The sequence below is a fragment of the Halyomorpha halys genome, unplaced genomic scaffold, assembly GCF_000696795.3.
Source record: "Halyomorpha halys isolate HHAL.00 unplaced genomic scaffold, Hhal_1.1 Scaffold269.1, whole genome shotgun sequence".
NCBI lineage: Eukaryota > Metazoa > Arthropoda > Insecta > Hemiptera > Pentatomidae > Halyomorpha > Halyomorpha halys.
In genome coordinates, this window is record NW_027112099.1 from 1294633 (window position 1) to 1314442 (window position 19810).

General features: G+C 31.2%; 1 protein-coding gene across 9 annotated transcripts in view; it reads left to right on the top strand.

Annotated features, from left to right (window-relative positions):
- Positions 1 to 19810, top strand: part of Hex-A (Hexokinase A) — a 135146-nt gene that overhangs the window by 108579 nt on the left and 6757 nt on the right. For 6 of the 9 annotated variants that reach the window (XM_067050126.1, XM_067050124.1, XM_014420390.2 and 3 more), the window contains 5 exons: positions 15802 to 15964; positions 16335 to 16474; positions 16549 to 16764; positions 16882 to 16981; positions 18903 to 19092. In XM_067050126.1, the coding sequence (XP_066906227.1) occupies positions 15802 to 15964; positions 16335 to 16474; positions 16549 to 16764; positions 16882 to 16981; positions 18903 to 19092 (809 nt within the window). Of the gene's footprint in view, positions 1 to 2758; positions 4145 to 4752; positions 4891 to 5013; positions 5095 to 15801; positions 15965 to 16334; positions 16475 to 16548; positions 16765 to 16881; positions 16982 to 18902; positions 19093 to 19810 lie in introns of those variants that run through there. The other 3 variants (XM_014420386.3, XM_014420383.3, XM_014420384.3) reach the window with 3 other exon arrangements.

A 19810-nucleotide genomic window follows, 5' to 3' on the forward strand; every position in this document is an offset into this window, starting at 1 on the left:
ATACTTGTTATAGAAGTTAGGGGAAAAGTTTTGACAAGTATCTGAAAATATTTGTACTCTCATTTTTAATCCGTAAATTTAGTTTTATCAACCAAACAATCTTGGGTAAATTAATAATAATATTAATAAAGGCTTAGTAAACCCGAAGGTTCGATGCCGATACCACAAACCATTCTCAACATAAATCTATCCAATGACGCTCCTCCAAACCCAAATCTATTAAATCAGTCTTAACGAAATCCTCCCATTTAAGCTTTGGTCTACCCCTCGAACGTTTACCCACCGGTTCTGCGTTATTTATTTACTCCATAAAAATCCCTCTTGAATTAAATAAATTAGTTCTTTTTATCGTCCTCTTTCTTTCCGATTTTTATATTTTTTCGAACTAACAGAATTAATTGAAGAAAGAAATTTCTTGATATATTAAATGGAGATTCCAATAACTATGTTTTTAAGGAATCTTTAAAGCCCTGTATTTAACACTGTAACTCATCATCAACAACCAAATCATGATTTCAACATGAATAAAACCGGTTTATAAAGAATTAGTCTTGTTAATTAATAGTTCGTTTGTAAAAGCTTTCATTTTTATTTGATCTTTTCCATCCCTTATTTTATTTGTGGTTATCCTCTTCCCAGGGATGGTAAATATTACCATTAGATCCATTATCGTTATTTTTTTTACTAACTTTGCATGAATGAAAATTTACAACGATTGCAAGACGTTCGAAGTCATTTCCGTTTTTTGTTAAAATAAGTTATTAATCAAACAATAATTCTAATTTCGGAATTGTAAGTTTTCAATACAATATCATTGTACCAAAGGTGGATGTATCATTGTGCTGCAAAATCATAAATGATCATACCTATAATATAGTAATGATACTACAATTTTTGATGTACTTATTTAAGTCTGTAGTATGAATAGGGAAAAGAAATAAAGAAATTAAATATTTATCTCTATCTCATATTTATATTTATTTTTGTAAAATTTTCGAACCTTATCAATAAATTTTTTTTTTTCTAATCTCCAATTTATATGTTGAATATATTATTACTATATCTACTCTCTTCTAGATGTACTTCAAAGTGAACAATTAAGTATAGCAGATTTAATTGATTTTACAATTTCCTTTTAAGGCTTCGGAAACCCTCGGATTCACGTCTACTTCTGTTTCTATAAATAATACAACGAACGTATTCTAGGGCATATTTCCCTCCTGTTTTTCTTCGACCTTTCGCTATTTCGGGAAATTTGGCGTCAGTTGTACTAACGTTAGCGAACACACCGCTAGTGTGTATAGTTTTGGCGGGTTTTCAAGCGTTCGGAACGCAATAATTGAGACATTTGTAGCAGTTATGTTGGACAATGAAGAGCCTACTACACTTAGCGAAACGGTAGGCCTGTCCATTTACAATTTTTGTTTTCCTTCTGTACGTGTCATGATTTGATTGTGTATAATATTTAATCTATACAATACCAAACAAAGTGAATCTGTTTTTAAATTATACAGTAATCATAAATTATAGAAAACATTTTTATTTGTTTTTAGAAACATTGTGGTTATAGTTCACTACTTGCACTGATTATTTAATATAATCAAAATCCTGTTGCTTGTTGTAATTGTAATTTAATTCCACAATCCGAATAATTTTGATTTCGTACTTGCGGAGCTCATGGTTAGGGATGGTGATAGTACAGGGTGATAATAGAGTCGTTGGCTATTTTCTATTTTGATTTCCTCTCAAATTTCCCAATAGGCTTTTGTTGCTATGTATAAGTTTATCAGATGTTTGATGTTTTTGCATCTTCACCTTCCCATACTCCTGTTATTCCTGGTGCTACTTCCTACTACTACTACTACTACAGTTGTAGTAGTATTACTATTAGTAAGCTACTATTACTACTGCTACTAGTATTACTATTACTGTTAGTACTATTGGTTATAAAAACTGTCATGGTACATCGTGTGTTTTCAAAGATTTTTCTGTGTATTGCTTCTATTCTTTTATAGTTCATTTAGAATGCTACTCCTTTTTCTCTTCTCACTCTGGCAAAACTAGAGAATATCATGTAGTAACTTTTTTTTTTTTTTTTTTGTCTTTCGAAAATAGGAAACAATTTTTTGTACTATATTTATAGAACGTCAATTTACAGATTGCCAAGATTAGAATAAAGGCTTCTAACTTTGAATTTTAAATTTTGTTTTGAATTAAGAATGATGATACATTTTAAATATTTCACCTCCATAGCTATGTTCGCTGAGGATACAGCTGTGTTCTCTCAACATGATGACATAATAACAGCTAGAAACACTTTGCAAAGTCACCTTAACGATTTAGAACAATATTTCACTAAATGGTTGATTAGCTTGAATATTGAAAAATGCAACTCAAACAGGCTGTTTCACCATAGAACCATAGAATTCAGTTTATATGCAGAGTTAGGTTTTATTTATTCAATATTGAGAAATTCGATTTAATGGATTTCGGAGTCTTTAACTTTAACAATGCACACAAAACTTACTAGTTAACAAAATCTATTTAAGTTGTTACGTAACCAATAAATTTTATTAGATAAACCTCTTTTCAAAGACAGAACACGATTTGATTAATCGATCTTTATAAATCGTCTTATCAGTTTAGATATAATTTATCAATAACTTAAAAAATTTAAACCGGAAGCACCATCCATGGCTAGTTGGTCTAAGATACAGTACCATGATTCATCTCAGCTGTAAACTCTCTCGTGACATATGTTACAAGTCATTCAAATATCGAAATTTTCACAAGTGAAGCATGCATGAAATAAGATAGCCTCGGCTCATGAATTACCAGCTGCCTGGAGATGCCTAGACATTGTAGTTGCCCGCCGGTTGCTTCCCGAGGTTTATTCAAATACTTGACATACCTGATACCAATCAAGCAATGCTCACGGCACCGCGAACCTGGCATCATCTACAGGGGCATTGTGAAGCTTAGAGAAGGGGCTAATACTGTAAGCAACTACATAAGTTCGATTCCTATAGGACCTATAGCCAGTTATCTCAATACCATCGAGCTAGGCAGCCCTATCACAAATGTCATATCGAAATGTAACTTTTTTCTGCATGTAATCAAACCTCCTTTAGAAAAGTCGATTACATTTGTTAGTAACTACCTTAATCTCGAATGTGGAGTAGACGAAGTAGAAGAAACCACATCGACTAGCGAGTCTCAGGGTAAAGTATCACCATTACTTTGCAGTAAACAGACCGAAACCGGGTCAATTTCCGAAAAATCAATAGATTCTGCCAAGACAGGAAGTACAAGAAAGACAGACAAGTTAAGTGAGTTAGAGAAATCAAAAAGTGTGAGTAAGTCTATACCTACAGAAAAGCCTAGAAGTCCAGAAAAATCTTTAGATTTAGGAAAGTCTGCAAGTTTAGAAAAGACTAGAATTTCAGAAAAAGCAAAAGATACACAAACTTCTACAGTGTCAGAACAGTTGCCACATTTCGACATGAATTATGTTCCAGAAAAGCCTACAGGTTTAGAAAAGTTTGCCAGCATGATATCGGGTTCAAGCAAGTCATTAGATTCAGGCAAGTCGACAGGTTCAGGCAAGTCGACAGGTTCAGGCAAGTCGACAGATTCAGACACGTCTAACGAAGTTAAAATTGAAGTCAAACCAGGCCATGTTAAAATAGTGAAGGTTAGTGTAAAACAGCCTCAAACGAAACCTTCCGAAATCACAGATTCAAATATAAAATGTAGATGCGCGCGAAGATTTTTTTCCTGTATTGTAAGACCGTTTATATATGTCTTCAACGTTATCATCAGTGCATTTCATAGTGTTTTCAACGCTATCGCGAGTAGTTCTAAATATGTTTTCGACGTTACCGCGAGCGCTTCTGGACATGTTTGCAAAGTTGTTGTAAAGCCGTTTAAATTTGGTTTCAACGGTATCAGGACTGTTATGAGAGGAACCAAAGAAAAAGTAGTGAGCGCGAGTAGCTGCACCTACGACTACTTGGCAAACTGCCCCCTCTGGATTTACCTTTACTTCCTCTTCGTCTCCTTTGCTGTTGGATACATCATCTACCAGACCTACATAACCTACAAGGGTCGAGTCTGGGCACAGGTTAACAAAATCCCGCAGAAGGTAACAAGTTTTATTTCTTACATTACGATGATAGGTTTAGGTTAGTACGTTTCGATTTAAAAATAATAAATATCTTATGGTAGCCAATTCTATAATATGATAATTTATACAATATTATAAGAAACATTTGGAAAACATATATCATGTGTATATTTGTGCAGGTTCACTATTCAGTGTTTTCTCAAATATATACTCTGAGGACATAATCAACGTAACCATAATCTATAGCTTAGTGTGAGAGTTTTTGATTGAATTTTACATAACCTCGTGTTACAACTTGAAAGTTTTATTTATATAAGAATAATTTATTATTTAACAAGAATATGTCATTTGAATTGGATGTTTTTCTGAACAATTCTAATTATGAAACTGTTAGTTCTGTCGAAATAGAAACATTTTCTTTTGACCACTGGAGCTCTGGCTACTTTTTTCCTTTTCTCTATTTATTTTTGGGAGTTCCTATCGCTACTTTAGACCATCAACCGCTATAAATTTTTCGGTGAAATTTAAACTGCCAGCTGGAGGCATGATGGTTTAGGTATTTTGCCAGTTTTAACATTATGTGCCATCAAGGATCGGGTCTTAGAAGAAATTCTTATAGAACTGTTAATACGTAATGTATTTTATAACATGTCTTCTGTTGTTTACAAATAGGAATGATTGAAGGAGATAGCATGGTGTTAAATTCTTGTCGATGTGGAATCAGTTCTGCATTTAACAGCATAATAAACATTAGGAATCACTTGGTAAATAATTGGCTTACTTTTTTAAAAAAGGAGATAGGCCTATGTTCACCTGTATTTCCTTATTCATTACTTTCGATTCCCGTAACGCCCAATTTGAGATAACATATTCTAACATTTTTACAGAAAAGTATATCTTTGGAAGCAGGAACAATAAATGTGTGTAAAAATATCAAGAGATCAGAAAGTAGTAATAATGCCCTTGAGGTAAGACTATCACCATCTTAAAAGCTTTGTGCGTTTTACAAGTCATTGTGTAAATTCACATTTCTTTGCGTTCTTGCTCCTTTTGGCATAGTGAATCGTGAGTAATCAATTATTAGTTATAAACTTGAATTAGGTGAAATGATTTTTATTGATTTTCTTTATGTTACAAACGGTATCAAGTAATAGACTAAGAAATTCAAGAAACGTTGTATTTTTACATTTCTGGAAACCTTTGATATGATACTATTCCAATCACCATGGCATTAATAGTCAATATGACTAATCTTTTTTTTAAATTATTTTTTATTATGTTTAGCTATTATTCGTGTGCAATACGGTATATAAAATTGCTCATTTAGTTCTATTACACACCTGTTCGTTGTTAATAACAAAACAATAGACACAACCTGACACTAACATATCGATGGCTTACTTCATAGTGGTACTTTTAGTGCATCTACGCCAACACAATTAAAGGTTCTCACTTTAAGGAAAATTACAACTTTTCAATTAATTTTTCTAAAAGGGAGAATAGTATTTGTCGCAAGGCTTAGCACCACTGTGAAATAACCCATCAATATCCTCGCAATTGATAACGGAAATAAAATCTTCGTCGGTATAGCGATAGTTACAAAGAGCTTGACTCTTAAACTTGGACTGTATATAACTTGACAGTTTTACAGGAAACAGTCGCAGTTAAATCAAGTTTCACCAAATGGACATTCTTTTCTGTTCCGAGTTTTAAAAAAGTCTTTTCAGGTTACCAAATATCCTCACCCTATTAAGGTTTAACATTGGCTTATTCGTACAGTAAAACTACGCTAAACCGTCGGTAATAAGGAAAAAATTGATAATAATACCTCAAATATTGTTTGTATTACATTGAGAACTAAAGAAATTTTTCGTATAATAAATTTATATCTACCGTATGTTAATATATGATGTAAATATTACGTTTTCTATTGTATTTTAAATATTATTTTATGTATAAATTAAAGTAACAACGTAGTTTTTTTTTTGTATACACATCGGATTGATCGGCTCTCCCGCAATCTTGGTACCAACTAGAACTAAAAAGCAAGGGATCGTAAAATTTGCTTGACTGAGTTACTGAATTATAATGCTAACTTGAAAGATTTAAAGACAAGTTAGTTGTTATCATTTTCCTGTTCTTTTCCCTTAATTTTTAAATACCTAAATGTGTACAATCAGTTTTAAAGCTTTGGAGGACAATGGAGTCCCAACTCCATTGTGTGATGAAAAGATCGTCAAATAAAAACCTTACGTCTGAAAAAAATGATAGGAAAAGATTAATTAGAGATTAGGATGGCACAGGATTAATGTCTAAATGCGTTAAATCTTTTGTTGCCAATAAATTATGACATTGTTTTAGTATCTGCAGTCAGTGATTATTATAATGAAAAATATTTAGTGATAATTTTATACTGCAAAGAAAATAAGTGCTGTTAATTTTTTACATTTTCATTTGTTTTATTTTATAATCACGTGTTTTCCTAGCAACAGATTTTAAGTATATCTTATTCAATGCATTGAGTTTTCCTTCATTTTTCAATATTGCATAAAATGTTTTTGAATACAACTTGATTGAGTTTAATTCATTCAATCATTGAGCAATCGGCTTGAACAGATCAGTAGGCATTATATTATTTTCTCATAAACGCTTGCATTAGCACAACAAAAAAAAGTATGGTTTCATGGAAGTCATTTTGACAGCATTAGCGTTTTGGAATAAACACAGAACAGAAAGAAAATTTTCAAAATTATTGTTTTGTTGATGTTGATAATATCTCTATATAATACTACTATTTGTTCTTAAATAATCCTATAATTCATACTGAAGTAAATAAATAATTATTATTATAATTAGCGCGACACACCGTAGAGGTCCTAGGCCTTCATTACTAAGGAAATGCATCGCGCGTTTCCTGACGTGTTTTTTATTTTTATTGAGTGGGTTCATCACTCTCACGCCTATTTTTTGTGAGTGCCACCTTTGGCTAACGGGCCTTACAAATGCCCGAAGGCAGGCTGTGTGTGAGTTTTGTGTAATTTTATGCTTGAAAAAAAAAACCGTTGGGCCGGGGCTCGAACTCACAACCTTTGGGTTGGCAGACAGGCGTGTTCATACTGAAATAATGATTCGGAAGTAAATACCAAACATAAAAGTGAACTCTGGAATAAGGTAAGCTGTACATCATTTATAAGACTGAATTCTTTACAATTGTGTATTACGCTCTAAAAATGTTATTTTTTTACTCATAATTACACACAATAATTATACCCAGTATTAACAAATTGCTTTATTGTATATTATAACGGCATATTACTGCAGTTTCAGCATCGGTTCGTGCATTGACATAGTCTTATGCTATTAAATCAGCTTTATATTGGGTGAAGCTAGTTTCTTATCAAGAATAATTTCATTGTAATATAATGAAGACTCAATCAAATGAGAAACCTTTAGAATTGAGAGAACTCCCTGAAATGTTAAGCAACAGTACTACCTTGGGACATTGTCAAGGATACCAACTTGGCTGCCAGGCTGGTCCTAGAACTTGAAGACCTTTCCGTTGTGGACTCGCCATTTTCCTCTTCCTCTTCTCTGTGGTCTGGCCTTGGTTACCGTTATGTGTTATTTGTGGGTGTGGCGTGGCGGATTGTAATTTATTTATGAAATTCGAAACGTAAGGTATTTCAAGTACTGTTTGATCCTTATCATTTTAACAAACTCTCCCGATCCTTGCCTCGAACTACGAACTCCTCGCCGGTACTAATGTCAAGATTCCGATTTATCTGAGTCATATTTCCTCAGAAGTAAAGGATGATTATGAAATTCGGAAGCAAATGCATTGCCAAGGTGTTCTGTGTAATCAGCCTTGAAACTTTTTTCTTGGTATTGATATTCACATATTCATTACAACTGGAAGAATTTATAGAGCGTTCTGACCCATTTGTATATTTTGTAATCCTTGGTAAACTGGAAATTACTTTTAGTGAGCGTTGAGATATCTGTTCTCTTTTTGAAAAATACAACAAATTTAAATCAGTTAGTAAATACTTTCATTTAAACTGTATTCATGATAACTGTTCGACATTGAATAGCGTTAGAATTATTTGTGAGTATACTTTTCAGGAGTACTGTTGTATTATTCTGCTATAAATAGCTCAATGGTTAAGACAGTCTTACCAATTTGATGTCTATTGGCGGTGCCGGTTCGAATCCGGCCTGGGACGTTGACTTTTTTCATTGAGTGGCGGTCCCGCAAAATGAAGAACTTTTACCCCCAAGCATGGTTAGGCAGTATAGGACTCCAATGGGAGTGTTGGCCGAAAAAGAAAAAAAAACTGATCAGATAAGATTTATAAAAGTGCAATGTTAAATTTTTCCCTATCATTTGCACATAAGTTAGAGATAATTGGTATTCGTCTGATGTTTGTCCGACTGAACAAATGCGAGAGGAAGAAACAGCTATCAGTAGATAATGGCTATTTTTGTAATTGATAATAGTGAGGTCCTATGTGGGTTCCTGTCGACAACGGAACTTAGCGTAATCATTAATTGTGCGTCTTATTTTCCTTATTGCATACCGTAGGTCCAAAACCAAAGTGACGTATCTCTTGAACTATCAACTTCTTTTTGAAATATGACCAGCTATAATGATTCATCGATTCAGTTTCCTTGTTAGTACTTGAATTTCGAACCTCTTCAAGTGAGGTTAACATTCCCCTCCTAGTCTCAAAACTTAGCCTCGTCTCCAAGTTAGTAACTTTTCCGTCTTCCAAAACTACATTACTTTATCAATGTCGATAGTTTTTATCTAACACCACATCAAAGTGAATACTTTGATGAAACTGCTAAGGAATACGTTGGAGACTGAGGAGAGGGAAAAAATTATCCAGTTACAATCGAAAATTAGTCGAAAAAAGAAACTTTATTGATGTAAGCGGAGTCGGGCCGGATTACAGGGTTTTTGACTTAGGTATTATTACTTTTTATTGATTTATATCATTTTATTTATAGTTATTACTTGTTATTGGTATAAATGTTTACATGATTTTTTTAATGATATTAATACTAAAATACGGTTGGTTTCATTTCCTTTTTAATCTATACCACTATTTATTTTGAGAAGGGACTCTTTCTTTTTATATTTGGTATTCCCTATTTCTTCGGAAAGTTCCATTCAGACCACAGACCTTTTAATGTTTTTACGAACTGGGAACCACTGGTTTAAGGAAGGACTGTTTTCTCTCAGACCAAATTGATTGACGCTTTTTTAGTGATTTCTCCTTTTGTTTTTCCTCATAAATTTCAGATGCTCTTCAGTTTATCCTTTGCACTTGATATCATATACTCATTGTGTATTCGCTGGCTCGTAGAATTCAAATCTGGCTGACCAGTGACCCAGCAGACCTCACTAGTGTTGACTGGTTCTGGTATGTTCCATAATATCTTTATGAATATTAATGATCATCTACCTGGCATACCTGCCTCTGTCCCTTAGTTGTCTATCTAGTCGATCTTTAGCGGGGAAGATAACTGTGAACCGTGAATATTGAACTTAGTAATGGAGGGAAGGGATGATATCTTTATTCAAGGATATTTATTACAGATGGGCTGTATGATATTTATTTATAGTTGCTCCATGTAATTTTTTTCGGCTAAGTAAGCGAAATGTATATTTTCTATAATCCAGCAGAGTTCAGTTTTTGGATATATTCCTTGCTTATAGCTACTCAATTATTATAATATTGCTATACTTGTTATTATAGATTACTGGTTCCCTGCCCGTCATAGTCTGCGGACCTTAGTGGATTTGAATGTTAAAACCTTTCTATCAACTCACAAACATTAGAGAAAGTAAACAATAAAACATACCTAACTAAATATGAGTGTCGAGACACTCTTTGGTGTTCATCCGCAAAGCTCTCGCGGAACATCTGTTAAATAAAGCAAGTTGTAGACTTACTTTATAAATTATCCCAATAGCAAATAACAGAACGAAGTGTGCCTTCGTGATATTTTTTCTGAAAACAAAACGACTTGATCTAATGCTATTTTATTATTTTAATGCCATGATATAAAAAGTTTTGGATTAAAATTATGTAACAGTTGTAAAATGTGCATATCAACAGCTCTATCATTTAGCAACTTAATATCATGTAGCAACGAATAAAAAAACGCGCGAAATATTATGGATCATAATTTTTATTAAATTTCCAGATTTAACAAATGACTAACTGATCCATGAAATAGTGATTGTATATCAACAGTTTATTACATTGATGGTTGTTTTCTCTATCTTTATCAAATAATAGATTATATGATAGTTTAAATTTTGTCTTTACTGGTTCTCTCTGGACCAATGTCTGGGAATTGTTCCGGTGAGAAAGAGAAAAGGATAAAACGAAGATGCAGAGTAAATTTCACCCTATACCTAAAAGTAGTACTGAGCAAGCGTGAGTGTATATTAGTGGATTCAGTATCAACGAATTGTTCATTTCTTTTATACATCAGCATACTCTTAACTGGGCAATTGGAAAATGTATGGTGTTGATTTGTTGGGGAGAGTTTTGTCAACAATTTTATATTGACTATTATATTGTATTGGTGTATCGTTGAATTTAATTGAATTTCACCATTCATAACATCGACAAAATTTGCTTCTTCATCGTAACTTTTGCATATACCCATCATGTTTTTGCTTTGATATAACGTAGTGACCCAAAAGTGTATCAGAGCTTCAAAACATAATATCTTCTCCTTGCAGTCGTTCTGATGTCTTTTCATGTTAATATTAGTCATAAATTTAATGTAAATTATTCAGGTGTCGCCAAACAGTTCACAGTTATTGTTGATACAAGTTTTCTAATTTCATCGTAGTTTAGAATTTTTATCATCTTCATTCATACTCTCCTGATTTTCCATTTTACTCTTCTGTACAATATCTTAAATAAACAGTATTTAAACTTATATTCAACATTCAGTATTTCATAATTACAGTTTCATCAGAATAATAGATGAAATTCCCTGTTTGTACAGTTGTTAATGCATCTTTATCAATAAATCTTTGTAAATGCTGCCGATCTAGTGAATCGAAAAATAATAGATTAATCCTCAGGTGTAACCTATTGTTGATACTTAAATTATTTTCTCGTTCAAACGGAGGTAATTCATGATTAACTATCTAACCCCGTAACCGTGCGCCCCTCCAAAGTGGGACCACATTCCTGAGTGGTCTGGAGGTGTGGCAGTGGTGTAAATATAGGAACCGTCTGATCCAACAGGCTGGTGCCTTGCGTCACTTCTTACGTCCGTCAGAAACGCCGTTAGTGCCTCCTTGGATCGGATGCCTTATTTACTGTTCTAATTATAGTTTCATTTCTACAAAAAATGATCTGAAAACACGTTTCTGAATGGTCTTTTTCTTATATCAATTATTCATTAAAACTTGCTTAACATATCTTCTTGCTTCCTCATTTTGGATCCTTTTTTTATCGGGAGATCTTTTGGAATACAATTATGGTTAGATACATTTAAGATATATTCCATAAATTGGATTAATTGTAGTTTCAAACCGAACTACCTATTAGAGTGTCATTACTTGTCTTAGTTTAGTTAACTTCATTTCGAATAAGAAATTTCCTTCGGAGATTAGACAAGGAGGAGTTAAAGATTTGAAATGGAATAAACTAGTAGCTACCAAGGAATCAAAACTATGTTTGTGACTTAATTATATCCAGGCTACCACCCTTTTTCTTTGCGACAAGTAACACCTTTGATGAATCGTGTATCGTAAAGAATGTCTTTAAAGAGATTAGTAATATTTAGTCTGAAGTTATTATTAACCTATCGTCTTATAGACAATTCATACTAAGAATTATTTTATTTTATTTAGAGATGATTGGACCACATTTTACTAAAAGAAACCAAGCCACAGTGCAATTGAACTGAGAAAAATGGATTTAATGTTAATTACCGACACTATATACATATATACTGATTACTTAATCTAATCTAGTAGTAAAGGGGTTCTCTTTCATGTAAACATGGTCTCTCAAACATTTTATAATAAAGAGATATATATACATTTTCAGGATTCAGTTTTTTATGATATATGAAACATCTAAAGAATAGATATAGTCTGAAAGAAAAAGAAAGTATTCCACGTATCGGATTACGTGTAAATTACCAATAGTAGGTTATGACCTAGTTCTAAACGATGTTTTACTACTTTGATAAGTCTAATGAAGTCAGACATGATAAAAGTCTCCTTGATTAGTTCAGTACATTAGTCCTAATAAAATAAATACCTAACATTAATTGGATCACAGTCTTGGCCATGCGGAACCCATAAAATATCTCAAGGTTGAGAATAATGTAGCTCTACACGTGGCTGCTGCGGATAGCAGTGTAGAAGCCTACGTTTAATTATGCCAGAAATCGAACATGTGAATCACTCCCATTACCGATGTTGATCCTCCCAAAAATTAGGTTGCTTAAATGTGTATTTAGAGATTGCATTTATCAGCAAACCGTTTCAACTAACACTCAAACATGAGGAAAAGTTAACAATTCTAATCATATATGCTCTTGGATGTATATTTATATATCCAGGATATTTATTTATCCATAATAAAAGTATGTGTATCATATCATACCTTCTAGTGGTTTTATTGATACCAGTGAATAGAGCTTAAGAATTGATATTTCAGTTCTGTATCTGGCCGACGTCTTGTGGTTGAGATTAGACTGAGCCACGCCGATAAGACCTGAGGTTTCTGTTTACTTTACCAAATGGAAGCTTTACTTAAAACACTTCTGTTTGTTAGAAAACCCATTATGTACGGCCTCACTTAAAACCTAAATCTATTTATAGTCTTGTGTTTTTTACTGCAAATTTTTAGAAATGGGACAGGCCACTGCATTTATTTCAATGTTGAGTTTTAAAAATAAAAAATTCTCTTTTTAATTACTCATTTTCTCCTTTTAATCAATCCTGATTTAAATCATTTTATTTGCATTGGATGTTTTTCACATATTTGAATTGATATAGTCACTGTATAATGACAATATGACCGTTGAGTGTAAAATATAGAATAATTGTCTAACTGTTTGTTTAAGACTTTATGGATCGCGTGAAATATCAGAAGGCTACTTTTGATTCGTAATGAAGTTGTCCCTCCAAACCTGCCTACCCCAAGGTCTTAACGGTACCTCCCCTCTCCTACTAGGCTAGGCAGGCCTCCGGATTATGCAAAAAGAAAGTGGACGTGCTACTCTCGACTGTTGGAACAATCTAGTCTGGAGGCGTGGCGTTACTTATCCATATGGCACATGCGTTTCTTCAAGTACATCTACAATCAATAATTGTTAGCATATCTGACAAAAGAATCAGAAAGAGAATACTAGAACGACGTTTTCTTTGTTCTATATCACGGTCTAATATATATTTAAAATTGTGGTCTAATATATATTTAAAATTGTGTCACGTTCTAAGTTTAAACCCTTTATATATGTTCTAAAATATTTCTTATAATAATTATTCAATTTAAAAAGATAAGTTGCTATAGTAATCTGACTAGTATTTTTGTAAATTGCTAACCGAGTTTTGTGGATTATTAGTTAGTGAAATACCATAGCAACTTACCTAATGAAGGTTGTAAGAAATAGGTTAAAAGGTGTCAAGTTTTAGGTCTTTGACCTCTGCTCAGATCCAGCCTTGCACCATCTGTTGCAGTGCATTGGTTAGATGCACTACTGATTGGTATAAATACTGGTCGGAGGCCTCCAATCTGTGGAATGTGAAACCAATTATTTTTTCTTTATAAAATCCTTCTATTAAATATAGATACAATATAACCCTTTATTATTATGTCTTTAAATTAGCAAGTACATTTTATTTCAAAATTTATAATAATCAAACAATTAGGCGTTGGCATTGCCTTGGTGAAAGGTACACCCTATCTCCGCAAGAAAATTCATGAATCCCCTACTGATTATTGCTTGTCTAGATATATTTTAAACTCAGTTTTAGTAGTTCATTTTTCAGTGTAGACTTGAATTCTTGAAATAATTATTTTTTTTTTTAATTATTACAATGGCTTATTTCTCTAGATGTAAGGTCCTGTGGGCTTGCAATATATAGAAATGGGATTTCCTACTGGTGGAAGGCAAGAGATTTTCTTGAATCTCTGGCAAAATTAGGAATGTATTTAACATCTCTTTAAAAAGAAATAAAAAGTCAAATAGAAGTTGATAAAGATTAAAATTCTCATATCCAAGTGCATCAACCAGGAGTCCACTTTTTTTTATTAATGCAGCTGATTGACAACAGTGATCCATTTATATTGTTTTTCATTTTAGTTTAAAATAATTGAAGATTTTAGTAACTGAATTAAATTTAGTTTAAATTTTTTTCTTCTCACTATTTGTAAAATATTAATTTGACAAAAGCAAACAGAAGTTGGGACTATATGATTGCTTTTGAAAGAGGACATATATTTTTTTCTGCATACTACATATCATTGTATTCTGCAATTTTCATATTATGGCAGTTCAAGGAATTTTCTAAAGGGAGTGCCCTTATGTACCAGGTCAATTGCATACACTTAATAAAAAATTATGATCTAAAAGATGCTGTTTTTAATCCCATTGCACCTGCTCGCTGGATCTGCTAGTGATTGGGTTTCAAAGTTTACATGTCAGTAGTGCTCCAGTGATGGTTTTATCCTTCCACTTGTCAGTTTGGCCACTTATTTTTTTATAAAGGAAAAGAAAGACTGCTGAAACAGCTTCCTTATTGAAGCCTTTCCTGTGATCGAAAATTTGTTGGTCATCCCATTTTTAGAACAATCACAAGAACATAATTTATAATAGATTGATTAGGCCTACGACCATTACTGAAAAATATATGATATAGCTTGAGATAGTGAACCTTACAAATTCTTTCTTTTAATATTTTCATTGATGATGGTAATGCAACTATTTTAAACTCTAAAAATGTATGGTGACATTTTCGATCTATTCAGTGTTGATTAATATTTGCCTTAAAAAGTTGAATTTTTAGCAAGTTGATACGTTGAACGAACTGCGCACTTTAGGTTTTCTTAATTTTTATTCTGATCATTCAACCTTATTGTGTTGAAACCTAGCTGCCCAGAACGATTTACGACTTTGGAAGTTTAATGAACAATGTTATGTTTATTTTATTTTACTATCATAAAGTTATCACCTAGAATCTTTTAAAACGAAGTTTTTTATTGTCAGCAATAAAGTAGTTTTGTAAAAGAGGATATCAAAATAACCAATCTCTCAGTAAAATGTCTTAAGTTGTATAAAAGAAGTTTTTCAAATTTTATCTAATGTGAGCTGAAAAGTTAAAAAAGAAAAAAACACTAATATTTCTGAAGTTTTTTTCTACTTATGGTGTGTCCAACCTCTGAGTGAGAGAGGATGAAGAGATTGAATGCCTAGGTTTTTTTTTATATATAGTTGGTAATGTAATTTTAGATTTGGTTATGTTATATTTACTTACTGATAATAATCTTGAAAAAAGAGTGATTTATTTATTTATCTCTTTAAAGAAGTTTCTAAAATAATAATTATTATTTACAAATGTGTATGTCTTCCTTTATATGTTGAATTAATTGTGATGATCATAAGTTTTTTTGTTTTTTTCCTAGATTCGAGAAGGATGTAAAGATTTCATTATCACAGATACCACCCTCAAGCAGGTGATGGCAAAATTAAGAACTGAAATAGATAAAGGTCTTAATCCAAAAACGAAATCTTCATCTTCTGTAAAATGCTTTACAACATATGTACAAGATCTTCCAACTGGGCAAGGTAAGAATATAATTTATTTAATGTTAAACTGTAATTTTTATCATAATTGTCTCAATGGTTGTCAAGATATAATACAATCAAACTGTTTCGGATCTGTCTACAGTTTCAGTTTCCATAATTTCAATTCCTTAACTAAGAACACATCTACATCTCATTGTTATTCTTAGCATTAAAACCATGTTAAAAGACTTTAACACTCTTTTATTAGCCTTTCCACACCTAAAAAAATTATTTAAAAAATACTACTTCTACCTCTGATGCAATATTCTTATTTTCAAAATTATTAATATAATGTTCATCCTAATAGTTATTATTTACTTTCATTATGTAGGTTAATTTATTGAGTTTAAAACATCTTTTTTATTCACAGAAAATGGCAAATTCCTTGCTTTGGATCTTGGAGGTACTAATTTCAGAGTTCTATTGATCACATTGAATGGAAGACATTTTGATATGCAGTCTAAAATATATGTCATACCTCAGGATGTAATGGTTGGAACCAGTAAAAATGTAAGTAACGAAATATTTGTATTTTTTTTTTTAAATGAGTTAAGTATGAATTTTATCATATTTTTTTCCCTCAGTTGTTTAACCACATTGCAGTATGTCTTGCTGATTTCACCATGGAACACAAAGTGAACAAAGATAACCTACCCCTTGGATTTACCTTCAGTTTTCCACTGAGCCAGAAAGGTTTATCTCAGGGTATCTTACAAAGATGGACCAAAGGCTTTAACTGTCCTGAAGCAATTGGTAAAGATGTTGTCGAACTTTTGAGGGAAGCTATTGATTCACATGGGGTAATTAATATTCATTTTCATATTTTTATTGTTTTTCAAAAGAATCTGAATAGAAATTTGTTTTATAAATATTTTTTTATTAATTGTATATACTTATGGTAGTAATTTTGTATGTAGGACCTCCACATTGACATTATGGCTATCCTGAATGACACTACTGGAACTTTAATGTCTTGCGCTTGGAAAAATCATAATACCAAAATTGGTGTAATTCTTGGTAGGTAATGATTTGTTATAAAAGTAAGATATCTTCATAGGTTAATTATTGGTAACATAATATATCATAAGATATAACATAAGATATCTTGTTTAATAAGCATATATTTTAGAGGCGTTGGTCTTTTTAATTTAGTTACTTAGGTTTCTTGTTATTTATTTCTCTGTTATAAAAACTATTAGGATTATCTCTTTAATGTAAAGGTTTTAGTCTTTGACTATAAACTGTTTATACAGCCTTTATTGCCCCTTTTAGAGGTGTCATACCAAGGATTTAGACTTTATTTATAAATAATCAAAAGAACCACTAGTTCACTAATTGGGAAAAGGGTTTAAATTTTATTTTATGTTACGGATTTCTTTGATTTTCTTTTTGTTGTTGCAAATTAGGCAAATTTCTGTTGTTTTTTTTTTGAAACCATGAAGTTTTCTTAATTTTTTTTAGTCTCTAAATTTTCTACTTTTCAAAAAACTCCCCTATTCAATTATCTTTGAATTCAGATTAATTGAGTTTAAATCTGTTTTAGAATAGGCTGATCCATCTCCAGTTTTATAAAATATTTGAAAACACGAGTGGATGAAAGTACTGTGTCAAAATGCATATGAATTTAAAAAAATCATTATTTTATTTTTATCTTATCCTATACTGGAGAACTTAATTTTCAACTTCTGCGAACTGCCATAATTTAAGATTTAGAAATATAAAACATGATGCTAGATAGAAATAAAGGGAATATTTTAAATAATCTCCCAAAAATAGAGATCTTCTATTTATAATTATAATTAATTATTACAAAACTTTTTTTCTGTCACCTGGTATGTATCTTTGTAAATTAATTTCTAAAATACACTTTTTATTTGTAAAAGATTCAGGCAGGACCCAATGTCGTGTCAGAAAGGACAAGGGGATGCCCCAGGGTAGAGGGAAAATTAAAAATTTTATAAAAATACATTTTATAGTATCATTACCAGAAATGTTAAGTATTATTATTAAATTTTATTATTTTAAGTCAATTCGTATAGCTTATTGTTTTAAAGGCTAATTTCTTTTGTTATGCCCACTTTAAATATAATATTTTAACATCTTGTATAGAGTGATAAAAAAAAATCATGGTTTTAGAAAAACAGAACTTTACATGATTTAGCTGCTTCAAAGCAACAAATTCTACTCTTTTGTTTTAAGAAAATTTTATTTAGCATACGATACTTCAAAGGGGAATAACCTATCTAAATAGTTTTTTAGTTATAGTTTCATATTCAATAAAAAGTCATAAATTTTAAAGGCAATTTATAAATTTATTCCTTCTCTGTTCAGAACTGGATAAAAGTCCAAATGAGCTTTCTGTTGGTTTTGAGATTTAATATCAGTTCCTTAAGTTTTGGGAATCATTTACTTTGCTTCCTGTATAGCTTTAGTAAGGTTATAAAAGGAATCTACTTAGCAATATAATTGAAATCTTTTATTAGGAAATTAATTTATTTCACTTAATGCTACTATTTTTGTTATTTTTATAATTACCTAGAATAGAAGTTATAAATAATCAAATTCATAATTGTATTATTGGTAAATATAATTAATTAATAGATAGGTATGTATTTAGGTAGCTAGTTTACAGTTTACATATTATCAGAAAAAGTATTAATCCAAATTTAAGGTTCTGAAATAGGGAAGACAATCAGTCATGAAAAATTAGTTTTACAAGAGAAGCAAATAATTTTGTAACCACATGTAAAACGAGATTTTTTTTTAAAAAAATATAAATTTGTGAAACTACCATTTCCCCAATAAATATGTATATTGTTTTCCCATACCATCAGTTTGATTTCACATTTTCTATGAATAATCCAAAATTTTATATATATTTTGCTTAATTTCTTTACCATGTCAGTTAATTAAATTTATTTTTTTTTATCTATTCTAGGCACTGGAACTAATGCTTGTTATGTTGAAAAAATTGAAAATGTCATCGACTTTGATGGAGACAATTCTAAACCTATTGTCCTCGTAAACACCGAGTGGGGAGCATTTGGTGACAATGGTGAACTTGAATTTATCAAAACTGCTTATGATAAAGAAGTTGATCAAAACAGCATCAATCCTGGATCTCAATTGTAAGTTCATGAAACATTTTGATAATTATATTCTGAATAAAATATAGATATTTACAATTTTTAAATTAAATTACATCCTATTTAACATTATCATTTAAAAATAAACTACACCCGGGAAGCTCCCCAACAAAATCTTCTAATTAAACAGCTAATATCGACAACTGTTATTAAATTATTTTTAGTTTCTTTTATCATCAAAATCTTATTAATTGTTTTAATTGCCCTTCAGTATCATCAATATCAAATTTGGATTATATATGCCTGTTTCATGATAAGTACATGACCATGTGGATCTGATTAATAGATTAATATTCAAAATTGAATTGGAAAAACAAATGGACCAATCAATAAAAAAAGTGATAGCAGAAAGCGTCTTCAGTTTGATGGTTTTTGTACTAAAGTTCTTAACAGATGCGGTACTTATGTTTTAAAGTTTACAAATATAACTAACAGTACTACAGTGCCTTTTTCACTTTATATCAGTCCATAAGTTTAGAAGATAAGGACCTATTTTTATCACTGAGAAAAAATACAAAATATAGTATTTATTCATTTACTTTTCTTTGTTTCAACAGAAACATGAGAAATAATTCTAGCGATTAATAGCTGCAAAAATATAATTAAGTTCAATGGCAATTCATATTAAAACAATATTTTTAATGTTATGAATCCTTAAATGTTAAAAATTCCTAGGTTATGAAATTATATATATATTTTT